This window comes from Hippoglossus hippoglossus, chromosome 9, assembly GCF_009819705.1.
Source record: "Hippoglossus hippoglossus isolate fHipHip1 chromosome 9, fHipHip1.pri, whole genome shotgun sequence".
NCBI classification, from domain to species: Eukaryota; Metazoa; Chordata; class Actinopteri; order Pleuronectiformes; family Pleuronectidae; genus Hippoglossus; species Hippoglossus hippoglossus.
Genome location: NC_047159.1, coordinates 13,211,006 through 13,232,711, shown reverse-complemented (window position 1 = coordinate 13,232,711; position 21,706 = coordinate 13,211,006). Strand labels below are relative to the sequence as shown.

The 21,706-nt window shown below is 42.9% G+C and overlaps 3 protein-coding genes across 16 annotated transcripts in view; 1 reads left to right on the top strand and 2 right to left on the bottom strand.

Annotated features, from left to right (window-relative positions):
- Positions 1-159: 159 nt before the first annotated feature.
- Positions 160-2,372, top strand: spaw (southpaw). Its single transcript, XM_034596907.1, has 3 exons — positions 160-445; positions 849-1,651; positions 1,755-2,372. The coding sequence occupies exons 1-3, from the start codon at positions 160-162 to the stop codon at positions 1,905-1,907; spliced, it is 1,242 nt and encodes a 413-aa protein (XP_034452798.1). The 3' UTR covers positions 1,908-2,372.
- Positions 2,373-5,482: 3,110 nt separating this feature from the next.
- LOC117768511 (eukaryotic translation initiation factor 4E-binding protein 2-like) lies at positions 5,483-8,446 on the bottom strand. 2 transcript variants are annotated; one of them, XM_034596933.1, is made up of 4 exons: positions 8,312-8,446; positions 8,000-8,226; positions 6,465-6,641; positions 5,483-6,128 (listed from the first exon to the last, which is right to left on the bottom strand). In XM_034596933.1, the coding sequence occupies exons 2-4, from the start codon at positions 8,133-8,135 to the stop codon at positions 6,097-6,099; spliced, it is 345 nt and encodes a 114-aa protein (XP_034452824.1). In that variant the 5' UTR covers positions 8,136-8,226; positions 8,312-8,446; the 3' UTR covers positions 5,483-6,096. The 2 variants fall into 2 exon arrangements, with proteins under 2 accessions (XP_034452824.1, XP_034452823.1); XM_034596932.1 differs by having other exon boundaries at positions 8,000-8,429.
- Positions 8,447-9,107: 661 nt separating this feature from the next.
- The window catches only part of ank1a (ankyrin 1, erythrocytic a), a 98,456-nt gene continuing 85,857 nt past the window's right edge, over positions 9,108-21,706 (bottom strand). For 10 of the 13 annotated variants that reach the window (XM_034596867.1, XM_034596860.1, XM_034596861.1 and 7 more), the window contains 6 exons: positions 18,355-18,997; positions 17,819-18,161; positions 15,614-15,697; positions 15,205-15,357; positions 14,084-14,182; positions 9,108-12,823 (listed from right to left, as the gene is read on the bottom strand). In XM_034596867.1, coding sequence (XP_034452758.1) covers positions 14,111-14,182; positions 15,205-15,357; positions 15,614-15,697; positions 17,819-18,161; positions 18,355-18,997 — 1,295 coding nt within the window. In that variant the 3' untranslated portion in view covers positions 9,108-12,823; positions 14,084-14,110. Of the gene's footprint in view, positions 12,824-14,083; positions 14,183-15,204; positions 15,358-15,613; positions 15,698-16,570; positions 17,209-17,818; positions 18,162-18,354; positions 18,998-21,706 lie in introns of those variants that run through there. The other 3 variants (XM_034596872.1, XM_034596870.1, XM_034596871.1) reach the window with 3 other exon arrangements.

Below are 21,706 nucleotides of genomic sequence, written 5' to 3'. Positions count from 1 at the left end.
GGTCATCAAAGGGCAGCTGTCCACTATAAAGGGGCCTGTCTGGAGCTCCGTCTGCAGCCAGCGTCAGTTCAGCCTGAGACCAGCTGGAGGAAGGAAGGAAGGAGCTCTCACCTCTCTCTCTCTCTCTCTCTCTCTCGCTCTCTGTGAGTTTCAGTCAAAATGGAAACAAGAGTGCTGACAGTTTTCTGCACACTCCTCCTCGGCTCTTTGGGAAATATTTTCTCCGGTCGGGCCCACAGGTCTCGCGCCGGCATCGAGAGAAGTCTATCATTCAGAAACCTCTCAGTTAATCATCGCAGCAGATACCCTCTGTACATGATGCAGCTGTACCGCTCCTTCAGGACCGTCGATTCCTCGTCGCCAGTAGCTGTCAACGCCGTCAACACGCCAGCTGACAACCCATCAGCGTACAGCTCTGACTCTGTCCTAAGTCTGAAGGCTAAAAGTGAGTAAACACTTTATTATTATTTTTCGAATAAAGCTTTATTCTGGGCATGAACTAGTTAGACAGTGTATGTGTCTGTTTCTGTTTGTGTAGTCTCTGTTGTCCAGCAGCTCTTTGGCTGCTGCACTCTCTGTGTTATCAGACCCTCCCTTTTTACAACCCAGCAAGTGTCAAAATGCTTATTCCACTTTAAAGGCTTTCTCTGTTTTATGTGACAGGGTGTGTATATTAGCCCTCAGACGATCTTTGCACAGGGGGGTTCAATACACATCCTGTTCTGTTCACCCTCCCACTCCACTGTTTTGACATTTGTCCAGGGATCTGGTTTTCCCAGAATCCCCCAAACTGCTGACTGTTTGTGTGTGAGTTTGAGTTCTCATTTACACTTCTCTTTTTTTCTTAGGTTGCCACCAAGTGGGTGACAGATGGACAGTAACATTTGACATGTCAGCCATCTCTGCCAGCGAGCTCGTCCAGCTGGCCGAGCTTCGGATCAGTCTACCAGCCTTCTCTGCCTCCGAGCGAGCCACTGTGGATTTATATCACTCCCGGGAGCAGAGCTGTGACCCGGGCAGCACATCATGCCAGGACAATCACCTTTTCCTGGGGAGCTTTGGCACGTCGCCCAGCAGCACAAAGTCTTCCTGGAAGGTTTTTAATGTGACCGCTCTGTTGAAATTCTGGCTGTACCAAGGAGACAGAGTGTCAAGCCAGGAGGCCTCCGGAGAGGCTGAGACAGGCAGTGGGAGCGGTGCTGGGGAGGAGAGGCAGACAACTGACAAGTCCCTCTTCAAGAATTTGGGATTGAGGCAAAGAAAAATAAACCATTCAATAACAAACCGGGTCATGATGGTCATCTTCTCCAAACACAACCTGCCTCAGGAAGCCCACGCTGCATACAGTCTCATTCACACTGTGGAGAACTCCAAGTATGTGACCGTGGACAGAGTCAGCAGTGACAGCCAAAGTCGACGGCACAAAAGGAACCGAATGGAAAGGATGAGAGTGGCTGGTGGAGCTGCACCGACAGCGGAGCCGGTGCAGAGGCCGCTGTGTCGCAAGGTAGACATGTGGGTGGACTTTGACCAAATTGGCTGGGACGAGTGGATTGTGCATCCCAAGCGGTTCAACGCATATCGCTGTGAGGGAGACTGCCCGACACCCCTGGATGAGTCCTTCCAGCCCACCAACCATGCATACATGCAGGTAAGATGGAAGCTCTGGTTTTACTCCAATTGAGTTCTTTAGAATCTTCAGGTTTTTCTGAAGTTGTTTGTTTGTTTATGTGAATTCTTCTTCTATCTTTCAGAGCCTCTTGCGTCATCGCCATCCAGAGAGAGTGTCTTGTCCGTCCTGCGTGCCAACGCGGCTCAGCCCACTCTCCATGCTCTACTATGAGAACGACGACTTGATGCTGCGTCATCACGAGGAAATGATTGTTGAGGAGTGTGGCTGTCACTGAAGGCCCCCCCCCCCCCCATCACTGTGTGTTTCCCTGAGTCACAAGAGCGACTTCTGACAGAGCATAAATATGTTTCTTTACTGTTTTCATGACAACCTTAATGTTCAAATATTAAAGTGAGACTTCCGTTTCATGGCCTTTTCCAACAAATAATCAGATGAGGCTGAATGACTCAAAGTATATTTCATCCATACTGGGTGGTGCACAAATGTATTTTCTATCTTTGGTGTGGAGTAAGCTCCATTATACAAGTATTATATGTTGTATCTATTTATACATTGTAATGTATATTTTGTACATAATAATAAATAATAAACATTTTATTTTGACAAACATGGAGTTTTCTGTCTTTTCAAACACTCGGCTATTGAGAACTTGACTCATTTAAAAAAAATGGATACTCTTATTTTAGGTTTGAATGAATTTGGTGAAATTACAAACATGGAAACTACAAGTCAAATGTTTGAGAACACCTCCATTGTTGCTGAAGTTTGTACAGTGTAATGTCCCAATGTTTCTGAAAATAAAACATAGAAAACTATAAGAGCAGTCAGCAGAGCACAAACCTCCACCAAGGTCCCTTTACAGTCCCTGTAAATTCAATTCAATCAAGCTGCACCAAATTTCACATTCATAGATATCAGTTCCTTGAACATGCCAGATATTTTTCATTAGGTCCAATGAAAAGTTCCTTTCTGCCCCATATCGCATCCTTCTACCAAGTTTCATGATAATCCCTCCTGTAGTTTTTGTTTAATCTTGCATACAAATCAACCAACAAACAAATGGACAGGGGTGAAAAGATAATCTCCTTGGTGGAGGTAAAAATATATAAATAAAATAAATAAATTTGAGTTTGATTTACTTATAAGATAAACACATTTATGGTGTTTTCTCTGCAATGTAAAGTAAGAATTGTTTTTCCTGACAAAAACCTTAAGCTTCACTTTCACCTCCTGTCATCTCAAACCAGCTCGGTGGGTCTCGTGTCTGGAGACTGTGTTGTTTGTCTGTCTGTAGGTTGAGGCCCTGAACAACCTGTCTGCCCAACTTTATTTATTGGTCTTTTTCTTGCCATTCTGATATCAATACACAATATTACCTCCTGCAGTACAGTGTTGTTCCAATGATACATCAGACACTGCCTTTGGACAGGGAGACTTTGTTAGTTTGTTGTCACCAACAGAAGTCTGGGCACCTGTAGAAATATCTTCATTTTCTTCCACTGCTGCAGAAAACTTTAAATTCAGCAAAATCTTAATCTGTGAAAAAGGCCTGTTTTTTTATGAAATGTAGATGATTATCAGTTTTTTGACAAATATATATTTTTGTATCTTTTAGTGTTTGTCACAGGACGTCAGGATTCCGTCAGGCTGCTTGAACTCTATTAAAAAAGTGGAGAAAGGGGATGATCAAAAACATATACCTATACTGGGAATAGTTAGGGAAATTGCACATTTTATAAATATTCAAAAGAGTAACAGACCACATAAATGAAAAAGATGATTTTCAAAGTAAAATCTTGTGGCATCTAAGTTTCAACAAAAATAGAAAGGTATTAATTTGCTTAATCTGCAAGATTTAAAAACTTACTATTTTCTTCCATACACAATTTATTTGTTGAAAAATGAACAGTCTTCTGTCAGTTTCATTTGGAGCAATGTACATTCAACCTCTCAACTCCAGCTACCGTGCGTCCACACACCTTGTTATAAAGAATCCCTCTGTATTAACAAACTCCTCAGACCCTCAACCTGCTCGTAGATATTCATTCACATCTTAATCCCACTTGTCTTCTCTCCCTGGTTTACCATCAAACAGTTTAGTGTATTTGCCTTCCTCACCTCCAATCCACATCTCTGGTCCTCACAGTGCAAACACACACATCATCATCATCATCAGAGGTCATTAGCTGCTCTCTGGCCAGGCTTCTTTTGTTGATTGTGATCAAACAGGCGCACTGAGTGGAGCCACTCACAAAGTACACTGAAGCACGGATCAATGGGGGGAGAGAAGAAGCAGTAGCACTTGTTTGTTTTGGAGAGGCGGGGTGGTGGTGGGTGGGTATCAGGAAGCAGAGGTGACAAGTGGACCCCAAACAAACAGACAGCAGTGTGAGGGGAACGGAGAGAGTCAACGTCTGGATGCTGAGGCTACTGTGGAGGAAGGACAGGGCAGACTGGAACTGATCATCTGAAACTGTTCAATCCACACTGAGAGACGAGACACGTCCCGACTCAGCTCCCTCTGGCATTGTTTCCTTTTCTGTCCTTGCCTGTAAGATTTCCACCACTTTAGAAAGGTTACACCATCACAAATGGAACTATGAGTTTTCTATTTCTTAATTAAATAACAGTAGTTACACAGTCCAGACCAGCAGCACATTGAATAAGAAAAGAAAGAAAGAATAATGGTCCCAAATCTCATCTTAAAAAGCAGTTGAACACTAACCTATAGACTGGCAGTTTTATAGCTTTTATTTTCTTAAAGTTTTAATGTTGATCTTTTATCTGTTTTGTTTCACTGCAGTGCTGAGTATGATCTGGCTTTATATCCTCGCATTTGTATTTCTATTTTGTGAAGCACCTTGTAACTCTACTTTTGAAAGGTGCAATAGAAATATTCTTCTTCTTCTTATACAACACAGTAGATTGAGCTTGGCGTCATCGCCTCCAAATCATGTCCGGTCCTACTCATCCTGAACAAACATGGTCAGACCACGGCAATGGCTCACTACCGTCACCCAAAACATTTGATGATCACATTAAATCATTGAACATTATTTTATTGTTTTGTTTACTTTTATTGGAGTCATAGACATCTGAAGCCTCTAACATGTGTGAAAGGGAGATACCCTGGAAACATCACTAGTCCATCACAGGCTCAATATAACTCCTCACCTTCATACATTGGGAAAAATTGGTGTCCAGTCCCAAAGAATAATTCATGGATCTTGATGGAAAAAAAATCAGGTACATTTAGGGAAGTGATGTGTGTGAAATCTGGTGCAGCTTGATTGAGTTTAATTAGACTGTTTGGCCTGGTGAAGGTTTTAATAACATGTATACAGTAAATCAACAAAGGGCAAGCCACATACATGGAGGTCAAAATGTTGAATGGAAGGAAAAGAAGGAGTTTCTCCCAGTTATGCAGAGTTGTATATTGACCTCTCTTTATACAGTCCACTGACTGAGGTTATCAGGGAGCCGCTTGAGGAATTCCTGATTCCTAACTTGTGCTGAATCAGGGGAGCACAGGAAGTGCTACAGGCTGCAATGCAAGCCCAAGTCAAGAATCATCACTTGAAAATGTATATTAGGTTTTCACTCACTTTGATAATTGAAAAGCTAATAATTCAGTTTTCACCAAATCTTTTCTATTCATTTTATTCATGAAATAACCTAATGTGTCTTTTAAGTCTCTTGGATGGCACCAAGCAAAATAAATGTGTATTCAAACCAGTGAAACACTGAAGACATTGTTCAAATTATGTCAGTGGAAGGTATTTTTCAAATCCAACATGATAGTACGAGACTCATTAGTAGCACACACTGAACACACACACACACACAAAGTGTTGTTTGCTTTTCCTTTAATGCTTTTAATCACTCTTCAAACCGTGTGAAAATCTGTTTCAAAATGTCCTTAACAAAAATCTATTTTACATTCTCTGTATGACACTTCAGGTGAAGTACTTTTTCAAATTTTTAAGAGCATGATCCAACTGTACCTAAACTTATACAGAAACTTCAACATGATCAAGGCAACATCTGAGGAGAGGTGTCTAGAAATGTGTGGAAATAAAAGCACATCAAGTGACGGACTTCTCCTTCTGGAATGCACATAAATTCTGAAAAATCTTATTATTATTATTTTCTCTCTGTAACAAATGATGAGGCTTTGTTGGTGTTAAGTACTTCCCAGTGTTGATTTCAAACTCGTAGCCACTACAGGAAGGCACACTTGTTGTCACACGTAAATCAGGTTTGAGCTTTGAGGCCTGGTTTCATTACACATTTGTTTTGGGCAAAACGAGTAAACGAGACTGACGAAGACTTGAAGACCATAAGATGCTGTGGATACTGAAGGTGAACCTCTGTCTTCCTGGAATGGATGATGGGAAAGGTGCTCTGGAACCTTTCTTCACAGCATCACGATGGTTAGTCTGACATCTTAATACTCATTCCACCTAGATGTCCATTTCAAACTGCGCGTCGTCACCTTAAAAAGAAAGATAAAAACATATGAAAAATTGTGGGCCGTCCATTCACCAGAAGGATGGTGGTTTGAGTCCCAGTTCCTCCAGTCAGTATGCCAAAGTGTCGTGGGGCACGGCACTGAACCCCTAATTGCTCCTGACAGCTGTGCCAGTGTGTAAATGGTTTATGAGGAAAAAGCTCAATAATGTGAAACTACACAAATAATCTTTATTTCTCATCTTATTTTAGACAGCAAAGAGCGGCATTGTATGATCTGATGGTTGATTCACACGACAATAGGACTGAATCCCTCCGTCTGTATGTCACCCTGTGGTGTGTGTCTGACGTGTAAACATACCAGTGTTGCTGCTCTCAGGTGAAGCAACATTGTTGTTCAGTAGTTCTCTGTTTTTGGGGTCTTTGGTGGTAGGACTGGTCACCCCTGGAATGTTGGGCAGACCTCGCGGAGGCGTCTTGGCAGCCGGAGAGCTGCGACGCTCCAGCAGGAACTTCCGGTCATAGATGATCCTGGTACCTTTTGTATGAGGAGGCAGGAAATGTGAAGGATGACCACCAGAAACAGAGCACTGTATTCACTCAGATGGAGCACTGAGGTCACAGGCGCATCTACTGACATCTACAGCCATGCTACATATGTATGCAGGTGTCCAGTCTTTTTTTGACAATTGTCCCCAATAACTGCAATTAATTGGGAAATCAATCTACCAATTACTTATTGATTAATGATAATAATTAAATAAAATTATCATAATGATAGACATCAGGAAAATAATTTAAAATCATAGGGCATCACAATTAATCAAAACAGTTGCTTTTGATTTTCTGACACTAGTGCTGCTCTAGTCACTAAAATCTATCCAATCAATTAATGAAGTCTGACTATGAAACACTGAAAGGACAAATAGGTGAGGGCAGTAAAGAGATAATATATTATAGCATAAGATAATATATTATAGCATCAATGTGTTGTATTTATATATTATATGTATTTATACATAATTAAGTAATTTTGTTGTCGGAGACAGAGGTGGACAGTAAGAATCTTTTACACACATATTTCACTAATATAACCATTCGATAACTTCTTAGACTCCATTGAATGAAGATATATTGTGTAAATTGAATCTTGGTGTGAACTTTGACAGCAAAAATGTCATTACACATTGTAAAGATGAGTTGTATAACATTGAGTTCTTTGAAAACGTGATGATCCTGTACAGTTAAGTTTATATCCATAACTGCAGAAAGGCAAACAATACCCCCAACTTTACAGGAAATATATATATATATATATATATGAAAACTCTACAACTTGTAGACACTAAAACGTAACTGTCCAAATGTACAATGAAGTTATCAATGAGCAATACGACATATTCATTTGTCGACATGACTGTTTAAGTGTAGCTGGGTATTTTCCGCCATGTCTGTACACGTACAATTTTGTAAATAAAGTTGTATCAGAGAAAAAAGTGCCAGGATCAGCTGACGAAAGCCACAATTAAAAACTAAACACGCGTCCCTTTAAAATGAGAAATCAGTGATACAAGTACATATCACAGTGGTATAAGTATGTATTACTCACATGACTGTGACCGTCAGTACTTTATTGCCTCAGAGTCTGAACTTCATCGTGTTTATTGACAACCTGACACTTGCTAGCCACAGTTAGCTGTTAGCAGTTAGCTGAGGCGGAGCTAGCCCTGTGTGGTTTGACAGGAGCGGACCTCATGGAGTTAGCTTGAGCCACTGCAGCACGCGCGCGCACACACGCACACCACACACAAACACACTGCAGTAGTTTGAGATTATAACTCATGCGTGTCTAAAGTTTAACAACACACACACGTAAACACGATGAAGGGCACCCACCTCCAGGGGTCGTGCTGAACAGGGTTCCTCCCGGAGTAGTGCAGTAGTCGTGGGGCATGTGCTCCGCGTCGTTGACCGTCACCCTCCTGGTGGACGGGATGGCCTTGGCAGTGGTCTTCTGACAGTCAGTGGACATCTTCTCTCTGCGGCGACTGACTCAAACTAGTGGAAATGTACAAACACCTCACAGGCTCCGAGTCTGTGTCTGATGTGCGGCCACTTCAACGCTAAGAAAAATAAATACGTCTTTTTATCATAAGTGCAAACGAGGAAAGATTGTATCACACATCACAACACACACGTCTGTCTCGCACAGACACACACACAGCGTCCAGGCTCTTTGTTAAGCAGGAGCTGAGCACACGTTCCTCCTCTTCCTCCTGCACTCACTGCTGCGTGCAAACAAAACAACACACTCAGCTGCACACGGTGGGCTTACTGCGCCCCCTACTGGCACATTAAAGGGATGGTTCCCTTATCGGCCACATATCACTGAAAATATTTAGAAAATTGTTCCAATGTTGAAGAAAGTAAAAAATAAATGAATCCCCTGATCCTGATCTGCACCAAACTTTAATACATTCTTCCCCTGCTGCATTCCTCCACCAATTTTCTAGGTATTCCGTCCAGAAGTTTTTGCTTAATCCTGCCAACAGACAAATAAATAAATAAATCCAAATAAAAACATAACCTCCTTGTCAGAGGAGCTGTAACCTCCAGTAAACACAAGCAATACCTGCTGTTTTTGTAAAAATGCATTTCTTAAATTTATTCTGAAAATGGTGCATTTCTCATTTGACTGTTTTTCAGAAAGTCAGGCTATGTATATACTAGATTACATACTATACTACAAGTCGTATGTTTATATGACTTGTAGTAGACACTCATGCTTATGCAGAGTTTGAAAGAGTAACTCTGCTTGAGACCATATCATGTTTAACGTTGGATGAAAAGAAGAAGTTCTCCACACGATGCACGGGACAAAGCCTGTGGGCAGCTCAGTGTGTTTATAACAATTGGTCCATTCAAAGCTACAGTATGATCATCAGTAGCTGGGTGCACGTGGATTTAAGTGTCTCACACAATACACATACACGCTGTACACAAGGACATTTCATTTCTTTATTAATTTTGTAAATGTTGAGCTGGTGTACAGAGTAAATTGTCAATAGATGTCCTCGGATTTGATTGGATTAAAAGGCTTTTAACATGTGTATTTTAAATTCATGTTGGACTCTCCAGAACAATAAAAAAAAGCAAACAAAACAGGTTAAAATACCCACAAGACCCCAATTTCTCCCCAGGTTACAGGCATTACCCAGAACTCAACAGTCTCTTGGTAGCTACAGCTGTATGATGCTAAAAGTACATCCATAACATAACTAGAATCCCAGTTGACGAATAAGGGTGCATAGCATTCTAAGTAAATATATATATATTTTAATATATTTCATATATATATATGTATATATATATATATAGCCTTTTATGTTAAAAACATTTTCTGTGCATGTGCGCAGTTGCATTCCTTAGTATTGAGTAATATGCTATTGCGTTAATAATGTCTTCAATCCATTCTAAGGGAATATACATGTGTTCTCTAGTTTTTGCAACAGTTAATATTTTTGCATGAACTTGGTGCATGGCATCGTCTCAGTCGTCCCTCAGTGCAGGGCTCTCCATTGTTCGTTTCCTCCGATGTGACCACTCCTCCCTCTGCTTGCACTTAGTCCGACTCCTCCGTTCAGACTGTGTTCAAACTGTCACCACGTGGAGGCCTTAGAATGGGCTCAGTCTCGTGTTTGATAAGGGGGCAGAAATAGATCAGGAGTGGGCTGTGTTGAGTAAAAATGCTTGTCATCTCGAAAGACTAGCCATCGAAGCCACCAAGTTTTCCCACAATTCCATGCAGCTGCCCCCCCCCCACCCCCTCGCTCCAACCCTGACATCAGTTGTGCATTTAAAAAACAGCCCCCTGCTTCAGAAACCAAGCACACCATAATCATGAGCCCTTAGAGAGCAAACCATAAGACATGAGGGGTGCAACACCATTACACTGCAGTGTAATCTTCACTGACATCAAACCTTTTGTGGTTCATAGAAAATATAACAAAATATAAATTATATCTGATGAAGGGATATTTTGTTAAAATGTCAAAAAAAAAAACAGAGGCTCTTAAAATCTCTCTTCTTACATGATCTGTGTGCGTGTTTGCAATGAGATGACAATGAACTGACATGAGCAGATACTGAGTTGAAACAACAGAGTGAAATACTCTATCATCTACTAAAGTACAGAGCCAACACAGATGTCTACTTTATAACAAGACTTACAGTTTACCAAGACTTTACATTCATCATCTCTGGCTGTGATGCCAAACTAAACACTTATTATTGATGGGTGCTTATTGCAACGGTTTTGTGACTTGCAACTTTTCCCTTAATATATTGTTTGATGTCTACAGAAAATGAATGCATGTAATCAATATCATGTGAGATGATGTGCTTATTGAGGTAAATTAATGTTTAAAAAATATGTGAATTAGAATTACACGTCTATTTATATATAATCTGAGAGCTGCTGCTCTTTGTCCATTTGCAATATTACTTCCTGTGATATTATCACAACATTGACATGTCCCAATATCCAGGATTGAATACATGATATTAAAACCACACACACGCGCACGCACGCACACACACATGCACACACACACGGATTCCTTTCAAGGTGCATATGAATGTTATTAAGGTTTAAAAACCATGACCAGACAGACGCCGGGCACTTTGCAAATGGGATGGCTGGTACATAAGTCATACCGATACTTCTTAAGTGTAAAACTCAAGCGTAATAGTTTTCTTATCTAAAGAGGAAGAGTGATGAAATGCAGGATACTAATGTACTGACATCATTTCTGAGTGTAGTGAGGAGAAGGCTAAAGCTGTAGTGAACAGATCGTAAGCTATCAGAAGCTATGATCCTAAAATCCTCTTTCTCTCCGTCTCTTCGTCTGTCACACTCGAACACACTCGAACAAACAATCCTCTCCTTTTCCAAGCAGTTATTGCTTCTGCTGAAGTACAGTTAAGACAGTAAACCATGAAAAAATAAAAGACGTAAGAGGAGGGGAAGGGGTGAGACACGCTTCAGGAGGGGTCAGGCTCACAGTTGCGGGTCAGTATTACAGTTTCTCATCACAGTGATCGTTGACTGACTGTCTTTGCTACACTACCAAGGAGACAAACACCACAGCTCAACACGTCTGTGACCCCTTGACACGCGTCACTCCTTGTCTTCTACCCAGTCAAACCAGTGCTACATTATTATTATTACATTATCAACCATCATCTCAGCTGCTGCACCCTCATCAAGTCACACCTTCTGGTGGTGGTAAGATGGTCTGTGAGTGCACCTGATGGGTGTTGGCGTCAGATTCTGCACGATGAGGTCAAACAGACACTGCTACGAGCCGAAGGTGGGATCCTGCCCCCTGCTGGAGGGGGGCAGGACTGCTACATCTACTCTGAGAGGCTGACTGAAGGGGCGAGGGGGTGAGAGGTGGAGGTAGGGCAACATGGAGTGAAGAGAGGTATTGGGACTTTAGACAGACGTCGGATTAACGCAGACCTCACAAGGATACAGCGAACTGTGGACCAAAAAGGGTGGAGGGTTGGGATGGTAGGTTAATCTCTCATAATCTGTCATCTGTCACTATCAGACAGGTTCGCTGCAGAAACCTGCCTCCAAACGCTCAAAATCCAACATTACTGAGAGTCATGATCTACACTCTTCCCTCAACAGTTTGACACGTCCAAAGCAAAAGGGTGAACGCACATGAGAAGCACAAAGAAACAAACAGCCGGACACACAGAAATCTTGACATTTAAAAACAGGCAGAGCGACACAACATTTGTATGTTCTTGTACCCACAAAGATCTCGAGATATATAGAATAATACATAGGTTCAGACCAAACGAACCAAACGAGAAACGAACGAACAAAAAAAACAAAACAGGGAGGAATTTCTTATGTACCTGAAACAGCAGCATCAGTGGCGTCGCTTAGGGATCTTAACATAAACAACACACGTAACACAGTCACGCAGAGCATTTTAGTGCATAAGATATTATGTACAACACCAATATCCTTGTGATAATTGTAGCTTTACTGGACTTTGAGAGCACTGGGACAGGTTTGTGCTGCTCAGAGGAGTATGGCAGGTCGGAGGGGGAGGAACCTGTTGCCTAGAGATTATGTAATCTTCATTATTTTATTCATCTCCCTTTTTTTTTCTAAATTTTCCCCTGTTGGTTTAGAAAACGGGTCAGTGATTGACCATACCCTACAATGCATGCCTGTCCCATATACAGCAGTGTCTCCTCCCCGTCCCACCCCACCCTTACACCCACCCCTGCGTTCCCTCAGTATTTGTAGTTTAAGACAGGCCATGCGGCAGCAGTCACTCATGCTGATACAGATAACAGGAAGCACGTTTTGGTTGCTAGTTTTTTTTTGTTTGTTTGTTTTTTGTTTTATACGAAATCATGCTTCTAGCCTAGTAATAGATGTTTTTTTTACCCACAGTTTCTTAAAAAAAAGGAAAAAAAAGTAATAAAAACTACAGGTAAATCTGTATCCTTCTCTTCTGGTACGTGCTGATAGTCGGCAGAGCCACTGTGGTTGTCAGTAAGTTGTTGTCTGTAGCTGTTCGTTTCTGCCTGTCTGCTTTTTTTTTTTTACGTGTTCTTCCTCTTGCCAGCTGCTTCTGGTCATGTGTCCATATAGGATGGGTTTGGTGAAGGGGTTGAATCCTGCGAAGAAGTCTGTGGGGAAGGAGAGACAGGCTGAGTCAGGACGAGAGAAACGTTTGTCTCAACAGATCAGAGAAAAACTTCATACAAGGCAGGTGGCATGCAAGCTGCAGTGAGTCGGTGCAAAAGTGAACATGTTTAGCAGATTTTAACAGCTATGTGCATTATTTAAAAAGGTCCATCTGAAGTTGATCCAAATTTGTATCACTCACTGTAGAACTACAACACAGCACATTAGTTCTGCAAAAGCCATTCAAGCAAAATGGTTGGCAGAAGTGTTTTAACATTCACAAGTGAGTCGCCAGAAATATCAGTAATGTCACGGCCTTTACGTTAGAAAGGGCAAGTCTCACACACACACACACACACACACACACACACACACACACACACACACACACACACACACACACACACACACACACACACACACACACACACACACACACACACACACACAGGCTCCAGCGTAGGGAAACTGGCTGTGCAGCTGTGACCTTGAGATCCTTCTTGGTCGGTTGTTTTGCTGAGTGCACGTTGTGCCAACCCTTTTCCAGCTTGTTACGACATGCATGAAGACACCGAAGTGACCTGGTACCATTTATTGCAATATTATTTATCTATTTGCATCAAACTCAATCTCTATCATACATCTGTATGGAATTATATTTGTGTCTAATTTCTGTTTGCAAAATGTGACCATTTCAACAGAAATTTTGTATTCACCTAAAGAGAATTCAACAAATAATTTATTGGAGCAATCAAATTCTGACGCCAACACATTTAGATATTCACATATATATCTCCATACATATGAAGTAAACATAAAGCAGCCTGAATTTGTATTGCTTATCCAAATTATTAGATTCATAAAGACTGAAATAGGCTACTCTTAATACATAAAGTACCATATCAGGTTTCTATGGATTTATCTTCATATTGCCTGTAGTAATACTGACTAAATAAAAGATAACAATATCAAAATCAATTTCAAACTCAACATTGGTCATGAGTTAGCAGGTTCTTTTTCAGGCAAGTAGGGTTTTCTGATGTTTTTATATTTTGAGAATGATACATTTATCTTTCTTTGTGTCAATTCTATTTTAATTATTACTTAAAAGAACTATGTAATAGTCATTTTGCTGTGCCAGTCTCACATAACATATCATTAGTATTGAATTAAAGGTACATTCAGATGCATTTAATCCAAGGAGACTGGATTAAATGGTCTAGCCCAAAGGTCAGACGATGCACCGTGGCTCGGTCCCGTACCTGAGGGGACGCAGCGCTCAGTCTGCCTCACTGCTTAACTCTCCGCAGACTGGCGCATTTCACTATCTGAGCACCTTTCTTCACATCCACAGTATCGGGCTACATCGGGGGGAGAGGAGGGTGACGACAGAAAAGGTGCGGAGGAGGATCGAGGAGAGGTGGGATGACAGGAGCAGAAGAAGAGGGTGAAGGGATGTTAGTACAGGATAGTTAGATCAAGTAGAGGGGATAGAAAAAGACAGAGGAGAGAGGAAAGCAGACAGAGAAAATAGTGCCACAGGGAAAGAGAGGACAGTAAAATAAGAGAGAAATGCATCAAGGGAGAAGAAAGAGGGAAGAAAAGAAAGAAATCATGTATAAACAATGAGGCAAGGACAGAAGAGATGGATGGCAGTTGAAGATAAGATGGCATCAGAATCATCTACAGTATTTGGGAGTCAAAAATATTTGCACAGACATTTTTGATTTAGTTCCAAAGTGTTAGGTTTCACACTGAATGATCTTGATTTGTTAAAGCCCAATCCTCTGCTCCTTCCTGAACGTTAAATACAAAACCACTGTCTGTATATCATATTGGACCCAGCTCTAGTAGGTTTGAGTGACACAGCACACAGTCATAGTTGAGGGACTATGAACTTTAATGAAGGCAAAACAAAAAAAAGACAGAAAAGGTGAGAAAGCTGCCACAGTCAGTTCAGGAAAACAAACAGGTGCAGCTTAGTGATGACAAGAATGATGACACTGATGATGAGTGTGAGCACCTCAACCAAAGCAAGACATGGATATTTAAGTGTAGCTTAATGTTACAGAAGGTCAGCGACCAAACACACATCTCACCATCTTCTTCACATAATGAAACAAGGCTCTTGAACACAAACATTTCTCCGTCTGTCAGACTCATGCAGGTTAATCTACAGAGGGACTAATGGGGGGGGAAACCATGACGAGGTGAAACTATGAAGCTCACTGCAGCACAGAGTCCCCTGTTCAAAGAGACGACTAAATCAAACGGGGCCTCAGTCCATCGCTCCCTGCGCATTTCTTTAGCTACATAACAGAAGCCTCGGGTGTTGTGAGGCCATTGCGGCCGACAGAGAGCGGCCGGCAGATCAGAATCCCACCTTGCTGCTGTCCCGGCCCAGGATGGCGTAGCTCATGAACTGCTCAGCATCGACCTCCAGCTCATTGGTGTCCTGCAGAGAACCCTCCATGCACACCTCCTGAACCCCTTCCTCACCCGAGCCCTTCCCTCTGCGCACGACCTTACGCACAATCTATCACGTACACACACACACACAGCAGCACACAGGAGGGTGGGAGAGAGAGATGGATGAAAGGAGAGTGGGAAAAAGAGAGTGTTGGTGAAATACAATTTATTTTTGGGAATAAATCCACTGATGAAGGCTGAACTGAAAGTAATGATTATTAAGGTAATAATCATTGTGTGGTGAGATGCTATGAGAGTATTGTGACACTGACACAAGGAAAACATGTATGTTTGGTTATGTTCAAACTAACAGACTAACTGACCTTTTTTGTGACAATGTTTCCATGTTCATCCTCGAACTGTTCCTCGCTTACTTGCTCCCCTGGAAGATCTTCAACCTCATCGCCCTGTGGAAACATTTGGACCATTTAATAATATTGTTGCTTTAAATAATCCAAGAATACACTTCCCTCCTCAGCAAAGTCCCGATCTTAGTGGCAGAAAGAAAATTAGCACTAAATTATGGGCCTACAGTGTGTTGAAATAGTTGCCACAGCAGTGTAATTGTGTGCACACCGTAAATCCAAGCACCCACTAATCAGAAACCCAGAGGAGGAGATGAACGACAGATGGGTGAGGGGTGTGAGCATTGTTTTAGAAAAGCATGTCAGTCCCAACAGCTGGGAACATATGGGGCTCATGGATGTTTTTTTGTAACATTTATAATTACAGTTCGTGAAGTTCATGACAATGCAGTTATAGAACATGATAATTTGCAGCATGTGTGCACAGCTATTTTTAAGCTCAAACTAATTCCTGCAGCAAGTGAAGTGAACAAGAGTCAACTGCGCTGGTGAAGTTAAAATTCAAACTGTACCGACACCGATGATGTTTAAGATACATCTTTTCAGAAAAGATTTTTTAGACAGGTCCCGCTGAGCCCAAAACAAATTGACATCTGTTACAGCAGAGGAATCAATTAAGTCCCATTCTCATAGTAGTTTGATGGTATTTTCAAAGATCAAAATTAGATTGATAATGATTTGACTTATAAGTTATTTCCCAGTACATTTACATGCCCTTATTTACAGTGTCCTTTTTTAATCCTGACAGACATCTTGCTCACCATGCCTACATCACTACAGTAAAATCCTTTACGTCCTGCATCCCTCAACCTTCCACACAACAGATATTTTCCTCCCTCTCTTTCCTTGTTTTCCTGCCCGTTAGCTTTTTCTCAGAGTCTCAGCTTGACTCTCCTCTGCCCCCCCTCTGTGTACCTTGAGGATGACCCTGCGGCGCACCACCCTGGTGGTGACGTTCTCCTCTTCGTCTGCAACCCCCTCGACCTCCCCGAGTTCCCGGTCCAGCTGAGCGTGTATGTAGGTGAGCACGGACCGCACCGAGCCGCTGGCTATGTGGAGGACGTTCTGGCAGCTGATCACCAGGAAAGCCAGCAGCACGAAGCTGAAGAGGAGCTCAGTCACCAGGGCCCACATCGCCCCACTTTGATTCCCAGCAAATCAATCACGGCCTGCACACGACAATGCACGACTTCACGCCACCTCACCCTTCCACGGCTGCTGTATACCCACGCAGTACGTCTCTCAGCTGAGAGAGAGGGTAACAGCTGCAGTGCTCGGCCTCTTGTCACTTTGGTTTTGTGTCCTTTAGTTCATATCCGTCCTCCTCTTGCTGGGACTGTGGACCCTTTTCCCTGGTCTCTATTCCCTGACTGTCCCACTGTCCAGTGAGAAGTAACCACTCAATAACAAATCTAACCTTGGGAGGCTTCTATTCCCACCTCTCTCTCTCTTTCTGACCATGTGACCTTTGGGCTTTAAATACCTCTGGCTGCTCCAGTAGGGCTCTGTATGCTGGGGTAGGAGCACTGACAAACTTGCCCCCTCACTTTAAGCATACACTGGTTACTTAGTTGTCTTTCCCCATGATCCTCACAGCCTTGAAGGTACATTTCTCCAAAATCAATCATAACTCTACGCAAACACAACAATGGAGCACACAATACAGCCTTTGTGGACTTTTTAATCAGCTGTATGAGCTGGTTTAAGGTTTATCAAGACCACGGAGGCCCTAAACACAACACTCTATTTTTAGTTTTATTTAGAGTTTCATGGTAGAGTTTGTATTTTACAGTGTGAGGTGTCTGTGTTGTCCCAGAAAGTCAACACGTGGGAATGAGTGTGGTGGGGATCATGTAACATGGGTGGGACAGTGAGAATACGCGCTATATTTGGCTGGACATACTGTTTGTGCCCATCTTGGGCCCGAGACTGTGTGTGTGTGTGTGTGTGTGTGTGTGTGTGTGTGTGTGTGTGTGTGTGTGTGTGTGTGTGTGTGTGTGTGTGTGTTTACTGTCCAGTTCTAGTATCATTCTATCCATTATCTTTATTGTATCTGCAAAAACAACCTTGAAAATATGTGTTCAGCTGATTCAGTACTTTGTTTATTTCTAAAGGCAGAACAAACATTCCTCTTACTTTGCGTCGAAGGAGCACCACACTCACCTGGCCCTTCAGGCGGACGTCGTCCCAGGCCCTCAGCTCTGGTACCCTGTGTGGGAAGCCCAACCCCTTCTCGAACGGCTGGGTACCTCTGAAGTGACCCCGTAGGATCTCAGAGTGACCCATGTCCCTCACAGGCTGAAGCAAGGACTCCTGGGACATAGGAGATTGGTCTCCATCCACTGCGTTACGTACAGATGCCATCATGGTGTCCATGGCCTGCCTGGGCTGACTGCCCACCCAGGCCTGAGTAGGGTCAGTAGCAGGGATCCAACCCGGGCCTGCCTGTTCCTGCAGGTAGGAAATGAAAGAGCTTCCACCGCCTCCGTTTCCACCATTACCTGACCTGGAACGAGAGAACAGATCAGTGAGGACATCGTGCATGCACTGCTACTCACTGCATGGAAAGTAAGACAACTCTCATCAACTTTGGGGATTCACTTTCTCTTCACGGTATCATCGGAACATTATGAAGGGATAATAAGGACAGATTGTGAATTTGCAGGGGCAACTGAGGGGCAGACAGGGGTCTTACTCACCTGTCTCCATTTCGATCTGCAACACAGCTCAGACCAGGTGACTCACTCAGCCGAGCATACACCCTTTGTTGTCCTGCAACAAGAGAAATCCCTTCGTCTGAGCCCGTCCCTCCTCCTCCTCCTCCTCCTCCAGCTCCTCCACCACCAGTTGTGCTGGTGACTCCCGATACCTCCGAGCTTGCCTCTGACCCCTGACCATTGTTCAGACCGTTAAGATTGATTCCAGCGATGGTGCCCCCAAGCGAGGCTGGCGTGGCTGTGCTGAGCGATTCAACGCCCATCTCTGAATCGTCTTCGGGCAGCTCAATGGAACCACTCAGCACCCCACCCCCTCCACTGGCTGCGCTGGCCTGACTGGCCGGCCGACCCAGACTTCCATACGGCAGCCCCAGCAGACCTTCTGAATCGTCCGCATTGCTGCACTCCAGGGAGGAGTCCTCCACAGGCACCAGGGAGGGACTGTTGCCTGAGGGCCACACCTGCACATCAGACATCTCCATGAGGGTGTCTTCTTCTGTGGTAGCAATGGGTGCACAGTCCAGACTGGAGACTTCCTGCCAGTAAGGCTCAGCGCCCAGCGGGGAGGGCAGACTGTACTGCATGGAGGCCGGCGAGAGAAGCTCATCCTGCGCGAGCCCATAACCTGGAGCGAGACAGAGAGAGGCATACTGACACCCGGCCCCCCTACCTCGCTCCCCACTTCAACCCCACAGCACCGGGACCCTGGGAGGGGATAGGTACCCCTGCCCAGGAGCTGGGCATCTAGGGGAGGAGTAGAGGAGGCTGAAGGGACAAATGGGAGAGAAGAGGGGAGGGAGAGAGGGGGAGGGCCAAGACAATAGGAGCTGAAATAAAGGTGCAAGGAGCTTAGGACAAAAGAGGAAGAGGGGGTGTCAAGCTCGATCAGCCAGCGCTGACGGTGAGGACAGCAGCGGCAGCAGCAGCAGACACGGCCAGATGGACCGAGACAGAAACCGAGGTTCAAACCCAGCAATGACTGGTGCTGCTCTGCTGTCTGCCACCTACAGGGAGACGGACAGGAATTACTGCCTCTGCCTGAGGCTGGGACACACACCTGTCCAACAGTGACACACACTTTGTCACACGTACACATGCCGTAAACACACTCTCTCACTGTCTCATTCTTTCTCACACACACCCTGACTCTCATGTATGCATGCATTCAAACCCTCTCAAAAACAGGCAGGTTGATATCGTTGCCAGGCTGGATAGCATGCATGCAGGCAATCTCATTCTGTCCTCACACACATTGTCACACACATCAGCTCACGCCACACAGCTGCTGACTCTCTCTTTGACACATAGAATTTTCAAAATGCACCGAATAACACAGCTACACTTAGTTGGCAGTTTATCCAGTGAACTTACCAAAACCTAATGCAGTCTTACACAAACAGTCCTGTGTACATCCCTCCTTTGATAGAAGTTATTTCAGAGGGTTGTTGATTCAGCAGCTATGATAATTACATAGGCTGAAGAACGTTGTGCTGTTGAATTGTATTTCATTAAATATTTAGATGTGTTTCTGTCATTGATACAATGGGTGGACAATGACAAAATCATGTCCATGCATCACAAAACAAGTCAAACTGCCGCCTCCAAAATGACCATTTAGGATTAATAGCAGGACTTTTTGTATTAGACTGTATCAGTTTGAGGTATATGTACCCAATAAACTGCCAACTGAGTGTATTAACATATAATTAACACACATAGGCTAAAGTAGCCTCATGGTTGCTGTCTCAAAAATGTTTTTGAACATTTATTTCAAATGAAGCAATGTCACTCATCAAAACTGCAAACTGTTAATGTGCTGTGGACTCAGGTCACTCCTACAAGTGTTTCTTGAACACACGTTCATAACTCCTCCTGTTTGGAGAGGCAGATCTGATGTGATATAGCTCAATGTCACAGCAGCCTGGATTATTGTTTTGTAATATTTTAATATTTTACATTAACTCCAGTTGAAGTCTATGAAGAGTGTGCTTTTACTCTTTAAGCGAACAAATAATCTGCCTTGTATTTTTCTTACTGAGTTAATTATGCTGAAAATTACTGACTAACCTGCACATAGTTTATTTGAAACTTTTAATACTTTTGGCAATGTAGAAAAATCAAAGTGTGAGTGGTACTGTTACAGTATAGAAATATATTAACCAGAAAATGAAACAGGAGATTTGGTGCAGGACAAGAAGAGGAAGTAGAGGATACTCCCCTTCACGAGAGAGAGAGAGAGATGAAGAGAGAGAGAGAGAGAGAGAGAGAGAGAGAGAGGTGTTGAGAGAGAGTGACTGTATGTGTACAGTTTCCACTGAGGAGAAAGCTGTGCAGGGTGTAACATGACTCATGTTTAGCACCACTGCTGTTGAGCACTGCTGAGAGTGCAGGAGATATTTGTGACACCAAGCGGCCAAGAAGACGTCTTGTCCTACTTTCTGTTGTGTCTCTCAGCCTCTCAACTACTGTCATTTGTCTATAGAAACTGTTACTTTTAAATATCGTTTTTTTGCAAAGTGCATTTTCCCAAAAGGGATTTAGAAGGTTGAAAGAGTTGATTTAAAATCAGTTTTCACTGTATATTTCATGAAGATATCCTTATACAAACCTATTCTCTATATTTTGAATGACTTGTAGTCAGTTTTTTCAGTTGTTTTCTGACGAGGCAACAGTCAGAAAAGAAAGACCTTCGGAGAGGAAGAAATTAATGGAAGTGTGAAATATGAAAAAATGTGGCTTTTTGCGACCCCATCGATTGAAATAAATAAATACAACAACAAAGCAGTGAAGCTCACATAAAATACATATAAAGTAAATATAATCCTTTTGCACATAGACTTAAACACTGGCCACATATGTGAATGAAAGACACAAACACTTACAATTTAAAATAAAGATGCTCACACTGATAAACTCACACGGACTGTTGATGAGTTTCACATCAAACAATGAGCACGTTTACAATAAACCCACTCTTGTACAACACTCACAAAGACATTAAAAACATATATTTTAAATAACCCATCAGATGGACAAAGTTTACATAGAAACAACCGCAACATTCATACATGAACAGAGCAGACGCAGCTCACAAAAAAGGTTTGTGGCCTTTTTTAACCCCAACAGACCAGAGCCCTGAGGAGGAACAGAGACAGACTGTAGGATCATTATCTGTGTTCATGCCATGCAACAACACACGTCTGTCGGTCAAGCAGCATTAGGTTCCAATGCAGTGTTTGAGTTGTCCAACATGCCAGTGATACTCCTCATCCCAGTGTCACCATGCAAACACAGGGTGAAATGAGCGATGGAAGTCAGACTCCATGCACATGCA